Raw genomic sequence first — 18,852 nt, 5'->3', positions numbered from 1 at the left:
TGGAAATGACCCTACTTTTAATTTCACACATTATAATTAGGCAGGTAACACATAAAGCTACGTTGTTTTGAACAGAATTCATTTATTTTGTGTTAGAATAATTCTCTAGTGATGTGTGATAAGAGATTTTAAAGAGGCTGAATTCAAGGCAGGTTTCATGAAGGATGTAGCATTTTAGCTGAGCCTTGTAGGGTAGATGGAATTTGCACATATAATAATGATGGAAAAGATACTTCAGGCAAAAGGAAAAAGGGAAAGAGGCATTGGTTCAGAGCATGGAGGCCAGCAGACCTGAGTTTAAGTCCTTCCTTAGCCACTTATAAATTGTGAGAACTTGGTTGATTGGGTCATATATCTAAGGTTTTGGTTTCTCATTTGGAAAATAGATACCATAACCAGACATAGGGTTATTTTGAGAATTACGTGAATAAGGAGTTAACATAGTACCTGGTGTAAGGAGAATATTTAATAAACGTTAGCTGTTAGTCTCGGTGACAGATGAACAACCTGAATAGAGTTTAAACAGAATTTTGAATATTGAATTAAAACACACACACACACACACACGAGAAACTATGGAGAACAGCTCCAGGCTATGTGTGAAGATCTGAAACTTCCAGTTAGAATTCTTATTTGCATCAAGAAAGTTCAGGATCCTCCTTTTAAAAAGGCATCTGTATCCATTTTAAATTATTCTCTTCAATTGTATGTGTGGCAAAATGACATCAGAGTATAGTCATTTATACCTGGATTAAAATATCAACATCACAGTGAATAAGGTACTTTTCAGTGAATGTGTTATCTTTATCTTTGAATCCTTTTACTTATCTGCACACTAAGTTCAGAATCATTGTCAGCTCTGACTCTTTCCGAATCCTGTGAAGCACCCCTCTTTGCCTTGTTTCCAAGTTAGTAATAACCATTTAATGTATAGGAGAGAGTTTGGCCCACACCTTGACAAACAGACACAAAACACTCCTGTAATGGGTCACTGACCTAACCTAATGTTCCCAAGAAAAGTGAACAAAAATCGTAGTGTATAATGTGTATGAGGCCCACCTCTGATGTATAATATCAAAACTTTTTATTACTGGAAAGCAAGGGGTGGGGTAGTCTTCAGAGAGGAACCTAAAGAACGTCTGATCTTTTTTGTGTTTGTTAATACACAAATATTTTAATGAGTACTCTCTTCACTTCCCAAGGTTTTAATCACTTTATTTCCCTGGTTTATATGGGTAGTTACTTTGGCTGTTGTTCCCATTAATTCTTTTATCTCTATATAGTACTTTAATGTACTACTTTAATGTAGTACTTTTTCTATGGCAAAATTCACATAATTTCAAAATAGAATTTTCATTAAAAAGTGATTTAATTTTCAGGTAGTTAAAAAACATACATGCTAGCTACTCTCTTGGACTTAAGCTGTACTTCTCCCTTTAGCATTCCTAAGAGTAGTAACTATCAGGAACTATAGTGTTATATAGCAAACTATTTTCAATTAGAATTAAATAGAACTGTTACCTTAAGAACATTACCTAGAAGGAATATATTCAAGATGTTCATTGAAATGTGATTTACAATAGGTATTTAAATTGTTTATAATTTTGGACTATGAACGGAGAGCCAGTTGTATTTTTAAGGTACTTCAGTGTAATGGAATAGACTATGAGGCCATTAAATAATGAGTATAGAGAGTCATAATTATTTTTTAAGTTTATTTCTTTGGTTTGGAGAGAGACAGAGAGCACAAGTGCAAACGGCGGGGGGGGGGGGGGGGTGGCAGAGAGAGAGGGAGAAAGAGAATCCTAAGCAGGCTCTGCCCTGTCAGTGAGCCCTGAAATCATGACCTGAGCCAAAATCAAGAGTCGGATGCTTAACCTGCTGAGCCACCCAGGTGCCCTGTGGAGCGATAATTATTGACACGGAAAAGTAATACCCCAAAAATTATCAACAGAAATATGATATAAAATATTTTTTACTATAATTATTTTTAGAAGACTGTATATGTGTAGATTGTATATATATATATATATAAATTAAAGTATATACACTAAAATATCAACAGGTGAAGGGACAGGATAATTTTTATTTTTATTATATTTTTCTGAAGTTTTTGAAGTGTTTATAATGTGCATATACTACTTTATATACCAAAAAAAATAAATATTTTTTGTTGCTGCTTGCATCCACTATATTAATTATAGGATTTAGAATTTCTGAATTTGAAACCCAAGTCATCTTAAAAAGTCATTTGGGAAATTCGTAATTTCTTCTTACCAAATGTTTATTTTAAGTAGTAACTATTTCAGTATAAGGAATATTTATTTGATGAAGATTCAACACCCAAAATAAGGAGAGGAGGTAATACAGAAAATTTAGGTTCATAACTTTGGATGAAACCTAAAAGTCTTCTATCCTGAAAATACAATACTGATATTTTGGACCTTCAGACATTCAGACATAGAGTTGCCTTTTTTAACCCCACCCCACCTAACTGTTGGATATTCGGATTGGGTTTGTCTAGGTGTCTTATAGCAATTATTGTTGTTTTAGTGAAATTCCCGTGAATTTAAATGTTTTCCTTAAGTATTCAGTCTTCTGATACAGCATTCAATTCCATTTCTTTATGAGAAAAGTTGCTTAAGGAAAGAAAACAGTTATGGCTGCTAGGAATAAGATTGCATTTAATCATTAACAGCCAAGTATCTCTTTAAGAGTTATAGGAAATTACCATGTAGTAATCAAATCGCATTTTTTGTGTAACATGTTTACATATAACTGCAAATACAGATAAGCCTTCTGTAAGGAGATGTGCTCCTGAAATCCAGATTTGAAACTTAAAATATTTTTTTTCAATGTTTATTTATTTTTGAGACAGAGAGAGACAGAGCATGAGCACAGAGGGGGCAGAGAGAGAGGGAGGCCCAAAATGTGAAGCAAGCTCCAGGCTCTGAGCTGTCAGCACAGAGCCCGATGCGGGGCTTGAACTCACAAACTGTGAGATCATGACCTGAGCCGACGTCGGACGCTTAACCGACTGAGCCACCCAGGCGCCCCTGAAACTTAAAATATTTTTTAATCTTACAAATCAATACTTTTATGTATTTCATGACAGTATATTATACATAATTCTTTAAACTTTTTTGCTCACTAGACATTTTCAGAGTTTGGAGTTATGTTTTACTTATTCATCTCAGAGACTAGCACAATGCCTTACATTGAGAAAATACTGATTGAAGTAAGAAATGTATAAAAAATGGATTTTTATAATTGTGTTGCCTGTTCTCATGATTAATCCTTTTTAATAGTTTGTTTATATAATAGGCTAAGTGGTCTTAGTGGAAAATCTGTTATTTGTAACATTTCTAAAAATTGTGTCCTGAGTTTAAGTTTAAAAACAAACTTTAAAAAAAAAAACAACTCTTAGTTGCAAATGTCCTGTATGTGGTTAAACCATATATAGATAAGTGTAGTTCCTGCCTTCCAGAAACTTATAATCTTACAAATAGGGTTTTTAATTGCTCTTTCTAGTCACTTCCAAATTTCTTAGTTACAGAAAACTGTCCAGTGATAAAATAGGAAGTATCAAACATCTTTTTTCTTTTACAGTATGACAAATAGCCTATTTTTACAGCAACGATAAAAGAATGCATTGTAGACAGCATTTTAAATGAATTAATTTAAAATTTTCTGTTTACCAAACCATAGAAGCCCAATAACATTTTGAGGACAATTGGAGGGTTATATATATTTTAAGGGAAATCATGATCAGACTGTAGAATCTAGCTTAATGTTTTCCATGCATGTTTGTAGCCCGTTCAATTTTCATGCTTATATTTTGGGGCTGCATGTGAATTTATGGATGACAGCTTTCCTAATTCCAAACAAGTGTTAGAATTTCTTGGTTCAACATTTAAAATTCTGCTTATGGTTTCTGGTATATGAAATCTGATTCTCCTTCTTCATTGCTTATCTGTGGTGAGATTGATGGTGATAACTCCCTATTGCTAACAGGGGTCACATTTTTTCTCAGAATAAAGGATGTATAGGACTGAAGATTTTATTTTATCTTTGAATTTTACTTACATTTTTTAAGGAAACTATGATTGCTTATTTCTCAATAGCCAGATAGAAAAGGTTTAGATTTTCTTAAATTCCTAAAGCTTAAGTAATAATAATAATAATAACAGCAACAACAACAGTGACAACTTAATGAAAGTTAACAGAAAATTCAAGAAACTATAGTGTCTTTCAGTAGTTGTTATATAGTTCTGAGTATGTGTTTACTTAGAAGTTGCCCAGCATTTGCTAGGGAGGCTTTTAGCCATGAAGATTGAAACATCATTAATTTAACCACAACTTTCTCTTCCCAAACATTCCAGTAAAGTGGAATAGAACTACACTAGTGGCATTATGAACGTGTAAGCAGATAGATTTATAAACAGCCAAAACTACTTGGAAAAAATAAATAATTTAAGTTACTTCATAATGGAAAATAAGCTAGCTACTAGCCAGCAGTAGTTGTCAGAAATTAAAATCTCCTTGTTGAACCTGTAAATGAGGTTTGAAGTGATTTTATGTGGCGGGATTTCTAAAACGTCAATATCAGTACCATTCTCCTCTGGAATGGTTTTTATTCTCTGTAAATTATATATGAATGTAGCTATAGCTTTTTTCATACTCAACTCAAAGAGAAAAAAGGCAGATGTACTCAATAAGACACCTTTTAGTCAGTTTCAGCACACATAGTTCTTTATTATAGGAACTGCGCCAAATTCTGAATGAAACACTTATTCTAAATCATAGTTCCTGTTCTTCAGTTGGTTACAATGTAAGTGACAAAGATGTATAGAGTTAAAGTCTGTGGTCGATACTTCTTCCATTGAGAGGTAGTTTCTATGGCTCCTCCCCTTCAATCTGGGTGGGCTTTTAACTCATTTGTAACAGCAAAATGCAGGAACAGTGATGTTATGTAATTTCCAGAGACTAGGTCAGAAAAGGCAACCTTGTGCCCCCCCCCTTTTTTTTTTTTTGCTCTTTAGGGTTTGTTTATTTATTTATTTTGAGAGAGGGAAGACAGCACGAGTAGGGGAGAGGCAGAGAGCAAGAAGAGAGAATCTTAAACAGGCTCCACATAGTCAACGTGGAGCTGGTGCGAGTCTTGAACTCATGAAACTGTGAGATCACCACCTGAGCAGAAACCAAGAGTCAGGCACTTAGCCGCCTTGGGCCCCTAAGCATTTTTAAATGAAGGCTAAGTACTCCAGGCTGCCATTCTGGAAGGCAAGAGTGAGGAAGCCAAGACACTGAAGACTCTCCAGTAGCCAGTGCTAATCTTTGAGGACTCCTAGTCCAAACACCAGATATGACTAACTGAGCTTTCAGAGGATTCTAGTTCCCAGTCAATAGGTCAGCCCAGTTCTCCAGTAGTTCTGGCTAATGCCCTGATGCTGTGGCACAAAAACAAGCCATCCTGCACTGTGCCCTGTCCAGATTCCTGATTTATAGAAGGTATGAGCAGAATACAGTGGTTATTGTTTGGGGTTGCTAAGTGTAGGGTGGTTTGTTACAGAGCGATAACTGACTTGATTTAGGATACACTATGTGAGAATAGGAGATAATTAGTTTCTCTACCTAGGAAAATATAGAAGGCTTCCCAGGAGCAGTGACATCTGAATTTGGCCTTTAATGATGAGTAGGAGACTGCTAAGTAAAGAAGGTAGGAGAAAGGGACCTCAAACTGAGGGAAATATGTGGAAAAGTATGGTGGCAAAAGAATGGTGTGTTTGGTGGATGAAAAGAAGTTTAGTGTAGAAGAGCATCAGAGAGTTAGAGCTAGAAAAGAAGCCAGGTATCTAGAACTTATGCAGAGATTTCCTTCTTTGGTGTTTTTTTTTTTCTTTTTTTCTTTTTGCTATGCCAAGGGAGTTTCAACTACAGCATTGTAGGAGTGGAAGATAATAATCAGACTTGTGTCATAGATAACTAATTAGCAACAGTTGGAAGGTGGGCTGAAGGAGAAAAATGAAAAGGCAAAGAGGAAAAATATATAGTTCAGATGGCACACAATCAAGGCTGAGATAGATAGCTTTCTTATAGTAGCTGATTAAGATCAGTTAGGTGATAGTGGATGTTTGAATTGTGAATAGATTATTTACTAAATTTTTCTGTTTAAGGCTTAATTAAATGCTACAGCCAGTCCTGCTTTTTGGCAAATCCGACCAATGCCTTTACAAAACATTTGACTGAATTAAATGTGTTAGTGATATTTCTGAGTGGTTTGTGAAAACTTCCTCCACTATGCGTTTTGGAGAATTATTATTAAATAATGCTATTTTTATATTTTTCTTAAGGCATCGATTACACTGGGACATTCAAAAACAAATGAGACCGAATTGCATCATTTAATGCATTAATAGGACCATTTGTCATACTTACTCTGCTTCCCTGAAATAAACACTATGAACAGAAATCTTGAAGAAAAATGGTAATTTATGTAGTCATAAAGATGCTAAAATGAGAAAATGTATACAATTCATTTAGTAAATATAATTATGTAAACGTAAAACACAACTGTAGTCAACAGCTTTGTGTGTGGATTTGATTGACTTTTAAATAACATTTGCATTTATTCCATGTATTTTTAATGTGATAAATAAAAGTTTAGTGACATTTGAACTTTTGCTGGAATCATAACACCATTCATGTAATAAATTTTTCTAGGGTCAAAGGGCAGATAGGTCTTTCTTCTGTCACTCTGAGTATGTAGACTGCATCCTACATGCTTTGTACTGCCTTATCTACACAGGGAATTGCTACCAATTGTGGGAGACAGTTGTTTTTAAAACACCCTGCCTCCCTATACAACTTGGTTTTACTTTGCAGTTTGGTTATTTTTTTAAATATCTGAAAAGTTTAAGCTTTTTAATTCAAGATCAAAATCCACATAATTTTGTAGATTTTTTGCATCTGCCTTCTTCCAGTGCTCTGATTCCTTTCTGACATGTTTCTGTAAACAGACATCTCCCAGATTTTGATCACTGACTCTCTACAGTTCACCCATAGTACCAAGTTGAATTAATATACTTGGTGAAGAAGTGGTTTTTTGGTTGTTTATATCACTCATCAGTTATTATGGTACTCTCCTCATTTTGTATAAAAGTTATTATGATGTTAGTGATGTTACAAAAAGAGTCTGACTTTTTTAAAAAGTCTGACTGCATAATCATCCTTAGTCACTTATTCCATGAAAAGCCTAGGAAAACATTCAGGAAGAATTTGGAGCAGACTGATAATCATTAAATCCAAAGGGAAGGAGATAGGTAAGCCATAGCATAGGATGGCACTGATGATGTTTGCTGCTTTGTGAGTAAAGGAATTAATTACACCGGATAATTTTAAGAACACTAAGAATGAAGCCCACTAGCAAGGACTAATATAATGGAGAAATCTGTAATTAAAATAGAAATTAAGCTCTCTTACTATAAAACAAAGGACAGTGGAGCTTTCAACAGAAAAGAAGTAGAGAAAGGCAGGAGAAGGAAAAGCCTAATAAAGCAGAGCATTTATTTATCAGGATAATACATTCTTATTTTTTTGCAGGCAAATAAAAAAAGAGAAATCAAGCATTTCCCAGAAGAGAAAAAGTGTATTATAAATGTTAGAAATGGGGTTTACTGGCAGTTATGCTAATTAAGGATCAAAACTAGATTATGGTTAGGACAGAATGAGTCCATACATCAGTACATAATTGGTTAAAAAAAAAAAAGTCCCATTGTTTATTGGTCCAGATGTTTGAGCAATTGGTTAGGTTCATTTTGGGACTGGTGTGCTGAGGTCACTCAAAATTCGTGGTCAGGACAAACTACAGTAATTTGCAGGCTCAGTGCAAATAAAAATGCAGAGCCCCTTTGTTCAAAATTTAACAATTTCAAGATAGTAATAGCAGGACATTAAGTCAGGGATGAAGACCATCTATACCAGTGGCCTTGTGTGACTGACAGCACATGTCACATTCCCATGAGGGTGGCATTTCTGTGGTTCTTTTACAGCCTTCCTCTTTAGAACTGTCATAATAAAACACAGTACTGTAGACAAGCCTCTAAACACAGCCCAGACAAAGGCTACTGTAAGTATAATTTCAGGGGAGCTCAGCAGCTCAGTGCTGCTTCTGCCTTAGATTGTTTGTATGCTCACCTTTGTATCCTAAGCATGTAGCACAGTCTCATGAGTTTCTGACCCATGGTAAGCACTCAATAAATAGTGGATGGGTAGGTGATGGATAATAGTAGTTGCCAGCCCTTCTCAGGGAATCTGGTTCCATTTATCTCTGGATAAGAGGACCCAATGTGGGTTGTTTGGAGTTTTAGTTCACATTACTCACACCTTGCAGATGCCTCCTCCAGCCGGGTTGAGGGTTTCCTTTAGCTCTGGGCCTTGCGTGTCTGCTTACAAAACGTGTTTGTCTATTCAGTTATCCTGAAACATAGTTAAGCTAACAGATTAGAATAACACTTGAGCCGTAACCAAGTAAAGGCTGGAGTAGGCAGAAGAATGGCCACCCCCTTTCAAAGATGTCTATGTCTTAATTCCTGGAACCTGAGCCTATGTTAGATCACATGGCAAAGGGGATGCAGATGAATTAAAGTTGCTAATCAGCTGACCTTTAAAGTAGCTAAATATCCTGGATTATCCAGGCAGGCCCAGTGCATCACCAGGTTCTTAAACGGGAGTGACAGAGAAGAGAGGCAGAGAGAGAAATGTGATGAAGGAAGCAAGGTCAGAGTGATGTGCTGTGAAACGGGGTCCTTCTGTCCTTGCTGGGTTTAAAGATGGAGGAAGGGGGTAGCTCTGGAAACTGCAAAAGGTAAGGAAATAAATTATCTGCTAGGGCCTCCAGAGAACAACACAGCTCTGCCAACACCATGATTTTAGTCCAGTGAAATCTGGGTCAGACAGCAGATCTCCAGAACTGTAAAAGAATGAATTTGTGTTGTTTTAAGCCATTACGTTATGGTAATTTGTTACAGCAGCAGCAGGAAACTCAAACAGCTGGTTCCGCACTACGGTGAAACTATCAGTCCTGGTTCCTGGTTCATTAGAAATCATTAACTTCAATGGCTGGGTATTATTGTCTGCCCAGGTTTTTTACATTTCTCTTGGTAACCAAAAGTAGAGCTCTCTTTGTGTATTTTTATTTGCCTTCATTAGACCACTAAGTTTTGGCGTTTGTGCTAGTAGTTGTTGTATTCTCAGGGAAGCAAGAAATGCCACCAGTTCCAGAGTGCACTGCTTTCTTGGGATGTTAATAGTTGAGAGACAGTAAAAAAAAAAAAAAAAAAAAAAAAAAAAAAAGCTTCCACTTCCAAATTCACTTCTAAAACCCAGGTTAAGCAAGCTTCTTTTTTCTTTAAGCACTTTATAAGGATATGTTCTATGTATAAGGTTGTAAAAAATCTTAACTGTTTAAGAGAGTATCCATCAAAAAGTATGCCTGTCCTTCAGCCCAAGTTCCTTTCAGCCATTACTAGTTTCTTGTGAATTCTTCCAGAACTCTCCTGTATACCTATAAACTCACATACACTAATTATCTACACATACTCTTCTGTACCTTTGTTTTTGTTTTCCTTGATGAATTAATTAACACATTTATTTATGGAAGAATTTCCATAGTTTTTAATGTATAATGTGCACATGCAACACTCAGAGCTCTTCATGGAGAAAAAATAACATATTTTCCAAATATTTTGGACCACAAATGTCACTCTTTAAGAGGGTCTCATAGAACTACTTTTTGAGACACACTGCTTAACACCAAGCTGCCTTCCTCTGGACTAGTAAGAATTAGTAAGTAAGAATTAGTGACCCCCATACACCAGTGTAGCATGACAGGTATGGATTTTGGAGTGAAGGATTTGGGAGGGATTTTGGGTTTAGAGTGACAGGCTACTGTCCTGGCTCTGTTGTTGACTTTCCTGCTTGCTCCCTTTCATGCTAACTGGCTGTGTGGCTTTGGGCAGGTTGTTAAACTTTATTGAGACTTTCTTGTCAATGCGGTCTACCTCATTTATTCAGTCACTCATTCATTAGTTAACACATGCAATTATTAGAACATTCATGAGCTGGGTAAAATAAAGCAGTCTCTCCACCTGAGAAGCTTTCTAGTCTAGTGAGAGAGGTTTCATTTGTAGCACACAAATCAGCAGTAAGCAGTGGCCTGTCTTAAAATGAAGGTTGTGGAGAATCATTTTCTGCCAAGATTTCTGCTTTCTGGTTTTCTACTTTCATAGGCCTAGATCAACAGTAACAAATGTCACTTACACCATTTCAAAACTTGCAAAGAATGCAGGAAGAAATGAGGTTTAATATAGTGTCTTCAGGCATTGATTTTTTAAAGCATGTATTGACTCTGATATTAATCACCTGATGAGTTACCAGGGTAACATTATTTATCTGAATAAAGTACAATAAGAGTAACAAAATCTTCTAATTGATTATGAAATTCCTGCATAAATTTTGGCATCCTTGTGGATTATGGACATATATGTTTTAATGTTTATCACTTTAAACATTGAATTATATAGAACCACAGATTTTTTCTTTCAAATCCATAATGTATATGTTTTACAGGGAAATTTTAGAATTATCATTTTTTCCCAATGTATAAAGCACATAAGTGCATTTTTTTAAATGTTTATTTATTTTGAGATAGAGCGTGTGCACTCACACTTGCCTGTGAGCAAGGGAGGGGCAGAAAGAGAGGGAGAGAGCAAATCCCAAGGGGTCTCCCCACTGTCAATGCAGAGCCTGACAGGGGTCTCAGTCTCACGAACTGTGAGATCATGACCTTAGCTGAAACCAAGATATCAAGAGACTGGTGTTTAACCAGCTGAGCCACCCAGGCACCCCTGGTACATTTTAGCATTAAGGGTCGTCACTCTTCATAATTCTCCTTTCTTTGTTTAAATCACAATTACTTATTTCAAAAGCATATTTCTAATTTCTTCTTGGTCTTAATAACTTTGAACAGGAAATTCATATTCTTTAGAAAAAGATAACTTTAGAAATTTAAGTGAAAATAACTAACACGGTCTCTTTAGTTGCCATTTTGATTGCCAGAAAGTTTCTCTTCTTCATTTCTTCTCTTCTTTCATTTTCTCAGGCCAACAAAATGTTGTCTAGGCCTACTGAATTCCAGACAGCATTCAACACTTGTTTTACTGAATCCTGATGACTTCAGTCTGTTAATTTATTTAGGATATGCTTTTGGTTTTTATAAGGTCAACTAGAAATTTGAAGCTACTTTTCCCACTTATTTTAACATTAAATATTTTTTTAATACTGAAATTTAATTTGAAAACCACTATGGTAACTTTGGTGGTGTTGACTCTTTAAGCATACATCTAAAACTTGTCCATTTAAAAAATGTCTCTGTAATTGAGTTTATTTCATAACGGGAACTCGTTAAGGTCAGTATGATAGCTGCCTAGTAATTTAATAGTATCAAATGCTTAATACTTGGATTTAGTGGGGTTTTTTTGTGGTCATTTTAATGAAAGTTTGATTTGTCACATCTTAAAAGACAAATCATTTGATATTTGGTTTCTATTATTAGCAAATCATATATCTTATTGCCAATGCTCAGGTCTGATTCTCTCCCAATACATTGCCCCCACCTCAGCTCTCCTCTTCACCCTTGTCCCACATCTGACTTTTACCCCAATCCCAGAGGAAGTCAGAGATGTGGTGGGTGGATGCCAGGGAAGTTGGTAGTATACACACACACACACACACACACACACACACACACACACACACACAATGTGAGAGAAACAGCTACTTTAGAATGACCTGCTTTGGTGGCCAGGCAGGAACTGATCATTTTGCTAGATTTTTGCTGTGACTGCTATGGTCCAAGAGTTTAAGACTTCCTTCTTTCCAAAAGAAAACATTTTCTGTTCTTTTCTGTAATAAATCTCAAGCATAGCGGCATCGTTCCAAGCTATTTTTCCCAATTCCAGATAATTGATAGTGGGTGAAAATGTGAGTTTATAGATTCAGCAAAGTTGTACAGAAAGCCAGCTTTTGGGTAGCATGTGGAAATACCATAAGCTGTGAGCTCACAAAATAAACTTGGCCCTCATTGTGATAGCACTTCTCCCTGATTCTCCCCATATCTTTCACATCATTCCTTTGAATCTCTTTTAATCATTTCTGTCTGCCCCTGTAATTTTAATATTCTCTGGGTTTCTATACTAAACTGTTTTCTCTGGGAGACTCCTTCTGGGTGATCTCTTCAGCTCATTTGCCTTTAGTGCCAGGAATACAGCATGACTGCTGTCTTTCTACACATAGTCCAGTATTCTCCCCTGAGCTCTCCATCTATGTAATGGTTTACCTGTTTACTATCTATCCCCATTCATATATCTTGCAGGCACTTAAGACTCACCTATTTAAGTTTAAAACCAAACCCTTACGCCCATACTAAACTTGCCCTCCCTCCTCTGTATCACCATCTTCATGGAAGCCAAACTTACAAAACCTAGAAATCTGAGAGCATTGTCATGGAAGGCCAAATAAGATCCAGAACTATTATGTACTTATACAAATACACTGACACTGACTGCGCGCACACACACACACACGCACACACTGGTATTCACAGAGGAATATTGCATAATTTTACATAGTTTTGAATTTTAAATATTAGAATCATATAATGTGTATTCTTTTGTGCCATGCTCTTTTGTTCAACACTGAGATTCATGCATGTGTATAGCTGTATTGTAGTCCATCATGTGAAAATTCTAGGACTTATTTGCCCATTTTCATGTGGAAAGACATTTGGGTAGTTTTCAGTTTTTCACTATAACAAACATATTGCATACAAACAATGCACTGGTGGACATCTGTGCACGTATCTTCTGACATAAATATGCAAGTGTTTCTCTAGAGTGTGTAGCATGGGAGTAGAATTCCTGGGTATAGATATATACACCTCCATATACCTGGGCAGTTGTTTCCAAATTGTTGTGCAGAATGGCTTTGGTGTTTATACTGTAGCCAATGGTAATTTATCTTGTTATATTCCATGTCCTTCATGATCTTTGCTGTTAGACATTTTCATTTTTGCATTTGTAAAATATTTCATGCTAGTTTTCATTTCCTTCAAGTTGATCTTATTATTATCATATGCTTTTTGGCCCCACTGTTCCCTCCTTTTGGAAGTTCCTCTGGTCTTTGGCATACATTTTTAAATTATGTTGGAATTTTTAAATGTTTATAGGAGTTCTAGATAGTAATCCTCTCTTAGTAGCATATGTTGCAATATCTCCTTTCAGTTTGTAACTTATCTTTTCATTTTCTCTAAGTGTGAATAGAAGTACTTCTTTTTTTCCCACATTTTGTTAGATGTTTTATTCATTTTTGAGAGAGAGAGAGAAACAGAGACAGAGAGAGAGTGTGAGTGGGGGAGGGGTAGAGACAGAAGGAAACCCAGAGTCCATAGCAGACTCCAGGTTCTGAGCTGTCAACCCAGAGCCTGATGTAGGGCTCAGACTCACAAACCACAAGATCACGACCTGAGCTGAAGTCACACGCTTATCCGACTGAGCCACCAGGCACACCTACCTACCAGTACTAACTTCTAATGCTTCCAATGTAATTGAACTTATCAGTCTTTATGGTTTCATTTTCTGCTTTAAAAAAAAAACCAAAACCAAAAATAATTATCTCTATCCTAAGATCCTAAAGACATTGTCCTAAATTTTATGTGTATTGTGTGGGTAGAGATACAGTTAAACTACATAAAAACTGACTTTTGATTTTTGATGTCAGAACCGTTGTTTGTGTCATGGTCAAATAAGCATGATTTTTTAAGTGTCAAAGTGCCGTCAATCATTGCACATTTTCCTGGATCTCTCACTTTGCTCAGATTGGCACCTTGACATGTTTCAGAAATACTATTCTCAGAATATGCTACAAAATGCACGTAATTCACTCCAAGCAATACTAATGTTTCTCATTTGAATAAGAAACGGTTGATACTCCATCCAAGGTAATACCAATATGAAACTTGGCTGAGAAAATGTCCTTACAAAAGGAGCCAGTAGCTGGAATAACATTTTAAAAGATGTTGGTCATTCAACTCCCAGAAAGTTAAAAGAGAAGCCAATCTTCATTCTAAAATTTTAGAGAAACTTTCCCAGGATGAGATACATCTTTTGACAACTCTAACTTTTGATCTACATTATTCGCTGTTAATTAGATGGTGGTAGTGCAGTTCTGATTTGGGTTGTAGTTCCTGTGTGTGTTATGTGCATGTGTGTGCTGTAATATAGTGTGGAATCAAGCTAATAAAACAGAACTTTCTGCAATTATATTACTGAGAACATAACTCATCTTTTAGTAAAGCTGTCATCATCTAGTTTCACTTATTCCCTTTATTTGAAAAGTCCTCTTCTTCAGCATTGAACTCTACAAAGGTGGTTTCTTATTATCATTAGCCATTCTTCTTTAATTCACAAGTCGTACGGTAAACATTTATTACTTATAAATATGATCAAACTTTTCTTTTGGCTATGGGAAGAATTCTAAATTTACCCTGTTGACTTACAACAGATATGAAAGCTATAGAACAATGATTTCAATTCATTCAACAACTTGTATTGAACATGTGTTATGCCCTGGACACTAAGGCCAAAAGAGTCAGAATATAATTTGTTAGCTTCTCGTGACTTTAGAAGGAGATGGGAATCATAAACGGACCACTAGGAATCTATTTCCTTCAGATTTGTCACTTCACAGTGGTCCTTTTGTATTATGACAGTTTTTAAAAGCTGAATTGATTGATCTTTGTGTTCTGGTTGTAAGCTACAAACAAAATTAGAGACTTTTCAAAGTCTGAAAAAATTTAAGTTGAAAAAAATTCAGTTTTCTATCTTGCCAGGAGGAGAAAAAGCAACCCTAAGACATTTAGGGCCAGTAATAATTATACTTTTGTTCTTTACTGTAACAGTTTCTCCTTCTATAGAGTATATTTTTAGCTATTTAATTTTATGTTACAATAATTGTGTCCATATTTACTGTTAATTTTAACATTAAAGTTCCCAGAGGGAGGTCTTGTCATCTTCATAATGCATCAGTGCCTAGCACCTTGGCATTCCTGTGAGCATAATGTTGTCTAAACTTGGCTTGCTCAGGATAAGACAGAACACATCCCAGGTTTAGTGGCAGCCAACCACGGTTGATTGTATGCAGTCAGGAGGCAAAAGAGGACCCTGTGGCAGATTCATTTTTAGTTCTCTGTGCAAGAAAAAACAAAAACAAACAAACAAAAAAAACGAAGACAAAAAACAGTGGGTGCTGGATTTCTGAAATACTCATAGTCTAAACATACTCAATGTTTGGGGATTTTTCAGTGGTTATTCTTTTAAATTAAACACGTTATTAGCAGGAGCTTTTTGTTCATGCAGCATTAGCAGCTAATAATAATAGTTTACAGATTTTTTTGTGGAAATTTGAAAGCATTTTCATATACAACACTTCATTTCATCTTCAGACCACCTCCGAGGCAGATGTCACCTCATATTTACAGGTGAGAAAACAGAATCCAGTTAGGTTAAATGACTTGTCTGAAGTCACATCGCTAATAAGAAATGCTCCTAGATCCAAATCTGTTTCCTGACCTCAAGTCCCATTCTCTTTCATCTATACCGATCTGCTATGACTCCTCCTCTGCCTTCGAGGTTGGAAATGTGGTGGCATTACTGAGTTTTACTGTGTTGACTCATCTTAGTCATTACTGCCCCAGAAGCCACTCTGATTGTCAATGCTAATTTTTCAATATCATAATTTATTTAGGTTCATAAAGAACCACTGACAACATTTATGCAGGGGTCCTTCTGATTGAGCTCTGTTACCTACCGGCTTACCTTTTTATAAATCTGTTTAACAGTCAGTGGTCATCATTCTTTTTATCCTAGGTCTCAGAGAGAATATTTACATAAATACAGAGGTCATTCCATTGATGTGGTAACTCCAGTACTGACACTGAATAAAATCTAGTTACTAAATAAAGATATATAGATTCAGTAAATGAGTGTGGACCAACAGCATTTCAGCACTGCTAAAACGCGAAGTCACTATTATAGACACACTAACAGTCAAAAGACCACCAAAAGAAATTCATGTAAGCAGAACCTTCTGATGTTAAGAGATTAAAATGCATGTTAATAGGTAGATTTTAAAGGAGTCTAAGGAATTGTAAATTGTGATGGGATTACTGAAGAAATGGCTTGAGAACCTTCGTATCTTGGCATAAAAAGACAACATAGAGGATATTTTATTTCTTGACTTTAATTTTGAGTATTGTTGTAGGCCCTTGATTTTTTGTTAGCTCAGAATAGAGACGGATTAATTCTAAAAGCAGTTAAAGTAATTAGATTCTCTTCATCTCTTTTTTTTTTTATGTTAACGCAGCATAGGGAAGTAAGTCTCTAAACCAATTCTGAAATAGAATTTAACTTTTTATTTCGCTTACATATCTCTTATTTTTATTTTTCTCTAAATGGCATTTTTTAGACTAAAATTATCTTGATTTTCTTTTTTTTCTAGGCTTGATCCTCCACAACCTGAGAAGTTGAAAAAGGAGCACAGCTCAACTGAAAACATGTCTTTAGAAACTCTAAGAAACAGTAGTTCAGAAGACCTCTTTGATGAGATTTAACTGTCTCAAAAGGTACTTTGATGTTCACTAGACTATGTTTTCTATTCATTTCTTTAAACTAAGAAAGCAAGATTTCAACTCAGCAGCAGCTATTACTGTACCCTACAATTTAATTACATACACACTGAATCGAAACCATTGTGCAAAATGGATTATGCATGTATATGAAGATATGATTTGATGACAGTGGTACATTATTCTAAACTATTCATTCCCATGCCTATAATTACATAAAATCTCAGACTTTGTATTGCAAAGGACACATTTATCATATTCAGTTCACACATATTATATGTGGTAGCTGTCTAACATCCTGTCTAGGAAGATTTTGGAAAAAGGACAAAGAAAATGTCTACAGTTCTTTTTTGAATAGTCATGTTCTGAACAATGATGCTTGAACATTTTAATTTGTGAAATGATGTATAAAATTTATTTTTAGTTCATACACAAGCAACCTCAAAATCTGATGATAAAATTTTTGATACATTGAGGATTTATGTTCCTAATAAAATATGTTATTTAGCTTACCTTTTTCCTTTATTATAGTAGCAGACTTTATAAGGTGCTTATTGATATAAATGTAACCCCTTTTTGTATCAAAAACATGTTTTTTCAGGAACCCTCTTGCACTGTTGGTGGGAATGCAAACTGGTGCAGCCTCTCTGGAAAACAGTGTGGAGGTTCCTCAAAAAATTAAAAATAGATCTAACCTATGAGCCAGCAGTAGCACTGCTAGGAATTTACCCAAGGGACACAGGAGTGCTGTGGGTACAAGTGCCCCTATGCACCAGTGTTTATAGCAGTACTTTTAACAGTAGCCAAATTATGGAAAGAGCCTAAATGTCCATTGACTGATGAATGGATAAAGAAGTTGTGGTTTATATATACAATGGAATACTACTTGGCAATGAGAAAGAATGAAATATGGCCTTTTTGTAGCAATGTGGGTGGAACTGGAGAGTATTATGCTAAGTGAAATAAGCCATACAGAGAAAGACAGATACTATATGTTTTCATTATTATGTGGATCCTGAGAAACTTAACAGAAGACCATGGAGGAAGGAAAGGGGGAAAAAAAAGTTAGGGAGGGAGGAAAACCCTAAGAGACTTAAAAACTAAGAACAAACTGAGGGTTGATGGGGGGTGGGGGAGAGGGGAAAGTGGGTGATAGACATTGAGGAGGGCACCTATTGGGATGAGCACTGGGTGTTGTATGGAAACCAATTTGACAATAAATTTCATATTTTAAAAAAACATGTTCTTTTCAGAGATTGTTGATAAAAGACTTCTTACACATTAAGGACCCTCTTTGAAAATAATGACCAGTTATATTTACTTATCAATCCTCAATAACATCTAGCACAGTTTTTTAAAAACATAGTTACTGTTTCTACCTCCTACCCTCTCATTCTGTCTTCACTTCTCTCCAGTTGAACATCCCTTTTCTCCATGGTTTCAAAGTTAACAGCGACCATCATGATGATAAATTCAACGGTTGGTACATTCTCAGTCCTCCTCTTACTAAGCCTCTCAGCTATACACCTGACATAGTCGGTCACTTCTCAGTAAACATTTTCTTCACTTGACTTTTGCATTAACATATATTGTTTGTTTTCTCTTCCTTTTTGTACACGGAGGCTCTTTGGCCCAGAGTTAAGTGTTTTTGTGCCTCAGGTTTATTCTTCAGCCTTCTTCTTTTCACTACCTACCTTGTCTATCTAGTATTTCTGTGATTTTAAATACCATTTGCATGCTAATATCTCCAAAATTAGAATAGTTCTGTTTCCACAGTCATATATGTGTAGAGTCAGTTGACCTCTGAACAGTGCTGGGGTTGGGGAACTGGTGCCCTTTGTAGTCAAAAATCTTCGTATAATTTTTGACTCTCCAAGAACTTAACGACTAAGAGACTCCTATTGACTAGAAGGCTTACTGAAAATATAAATAGTCAATACTTATTTTGCGTTTATATGTATTATATATTGTATTCTCACAATAAAGTAAGCGAGTGAAAAGAAAATGTTACTAAGAAATCATAGGGAAGAGACAATACATTTATAGTACTGTACGATAAAAAATGTGTATATAAGTGGACCTGCATGGTTCACACCCCTGTTGTTCAAGGG

At 35.7% G+C, this 18,852-nt stretch overlaps 1 protein-coding gene across 9 annotated transcripts in view; it reads left to right on the top strand.

Annotated features, from left to right (window-relative positions):
* XRCC4 (X-ray repair cross complementing 4) overlaps window positions 1–18,852 on the top strand; it is a 315,887-nt gene that overhangs the window by 205,226 nt on the left and 91,809 nt on the right. For 7 of the 9 annotated variants that reach the window (XR_009261112.1, XR_009261113.1, XR_009261111.1 and 4 more), the window contains 2 exons: window positions 15,560–15,595; window positions 16,615–16,738. Coding sequence is in view for 4 of the 9 variants with exons in the window: in XM_058727965.1 (XP_058583948.1) it covers window positions 15,560–15,595; window positions 16,615–16,726 (148 nt within the window). In the remaining 5 variants the exon portion in view is untranslated. Of the gene's footprint in view, window positions 1–15,559; window positions 15,596–16,614; window positions 17,254–18,852 lie in introns of those variants that run through there. The other 2 variants (XM_058727948.1, XM_058727956.1) reach the window with 2 other exon arrangements.

Source organism: Neofelis nebulosa, chromosome 1 (genome assembly GCF_028018385.1).
Source record: "Neofelis nebulosa isolate mNeoNeb1 chromosome 1, mNeoNeb1.pri, whole genome shotgun sequence".
NCBI lineage: Eukaryota > Metazoa > Chordata > Mammalia > Carnivora > Felidae > Neofelis > Neofelis nebulosa.
This window is presented reverse-complemented; position numbering and strand designations above follow the sequence as displayed.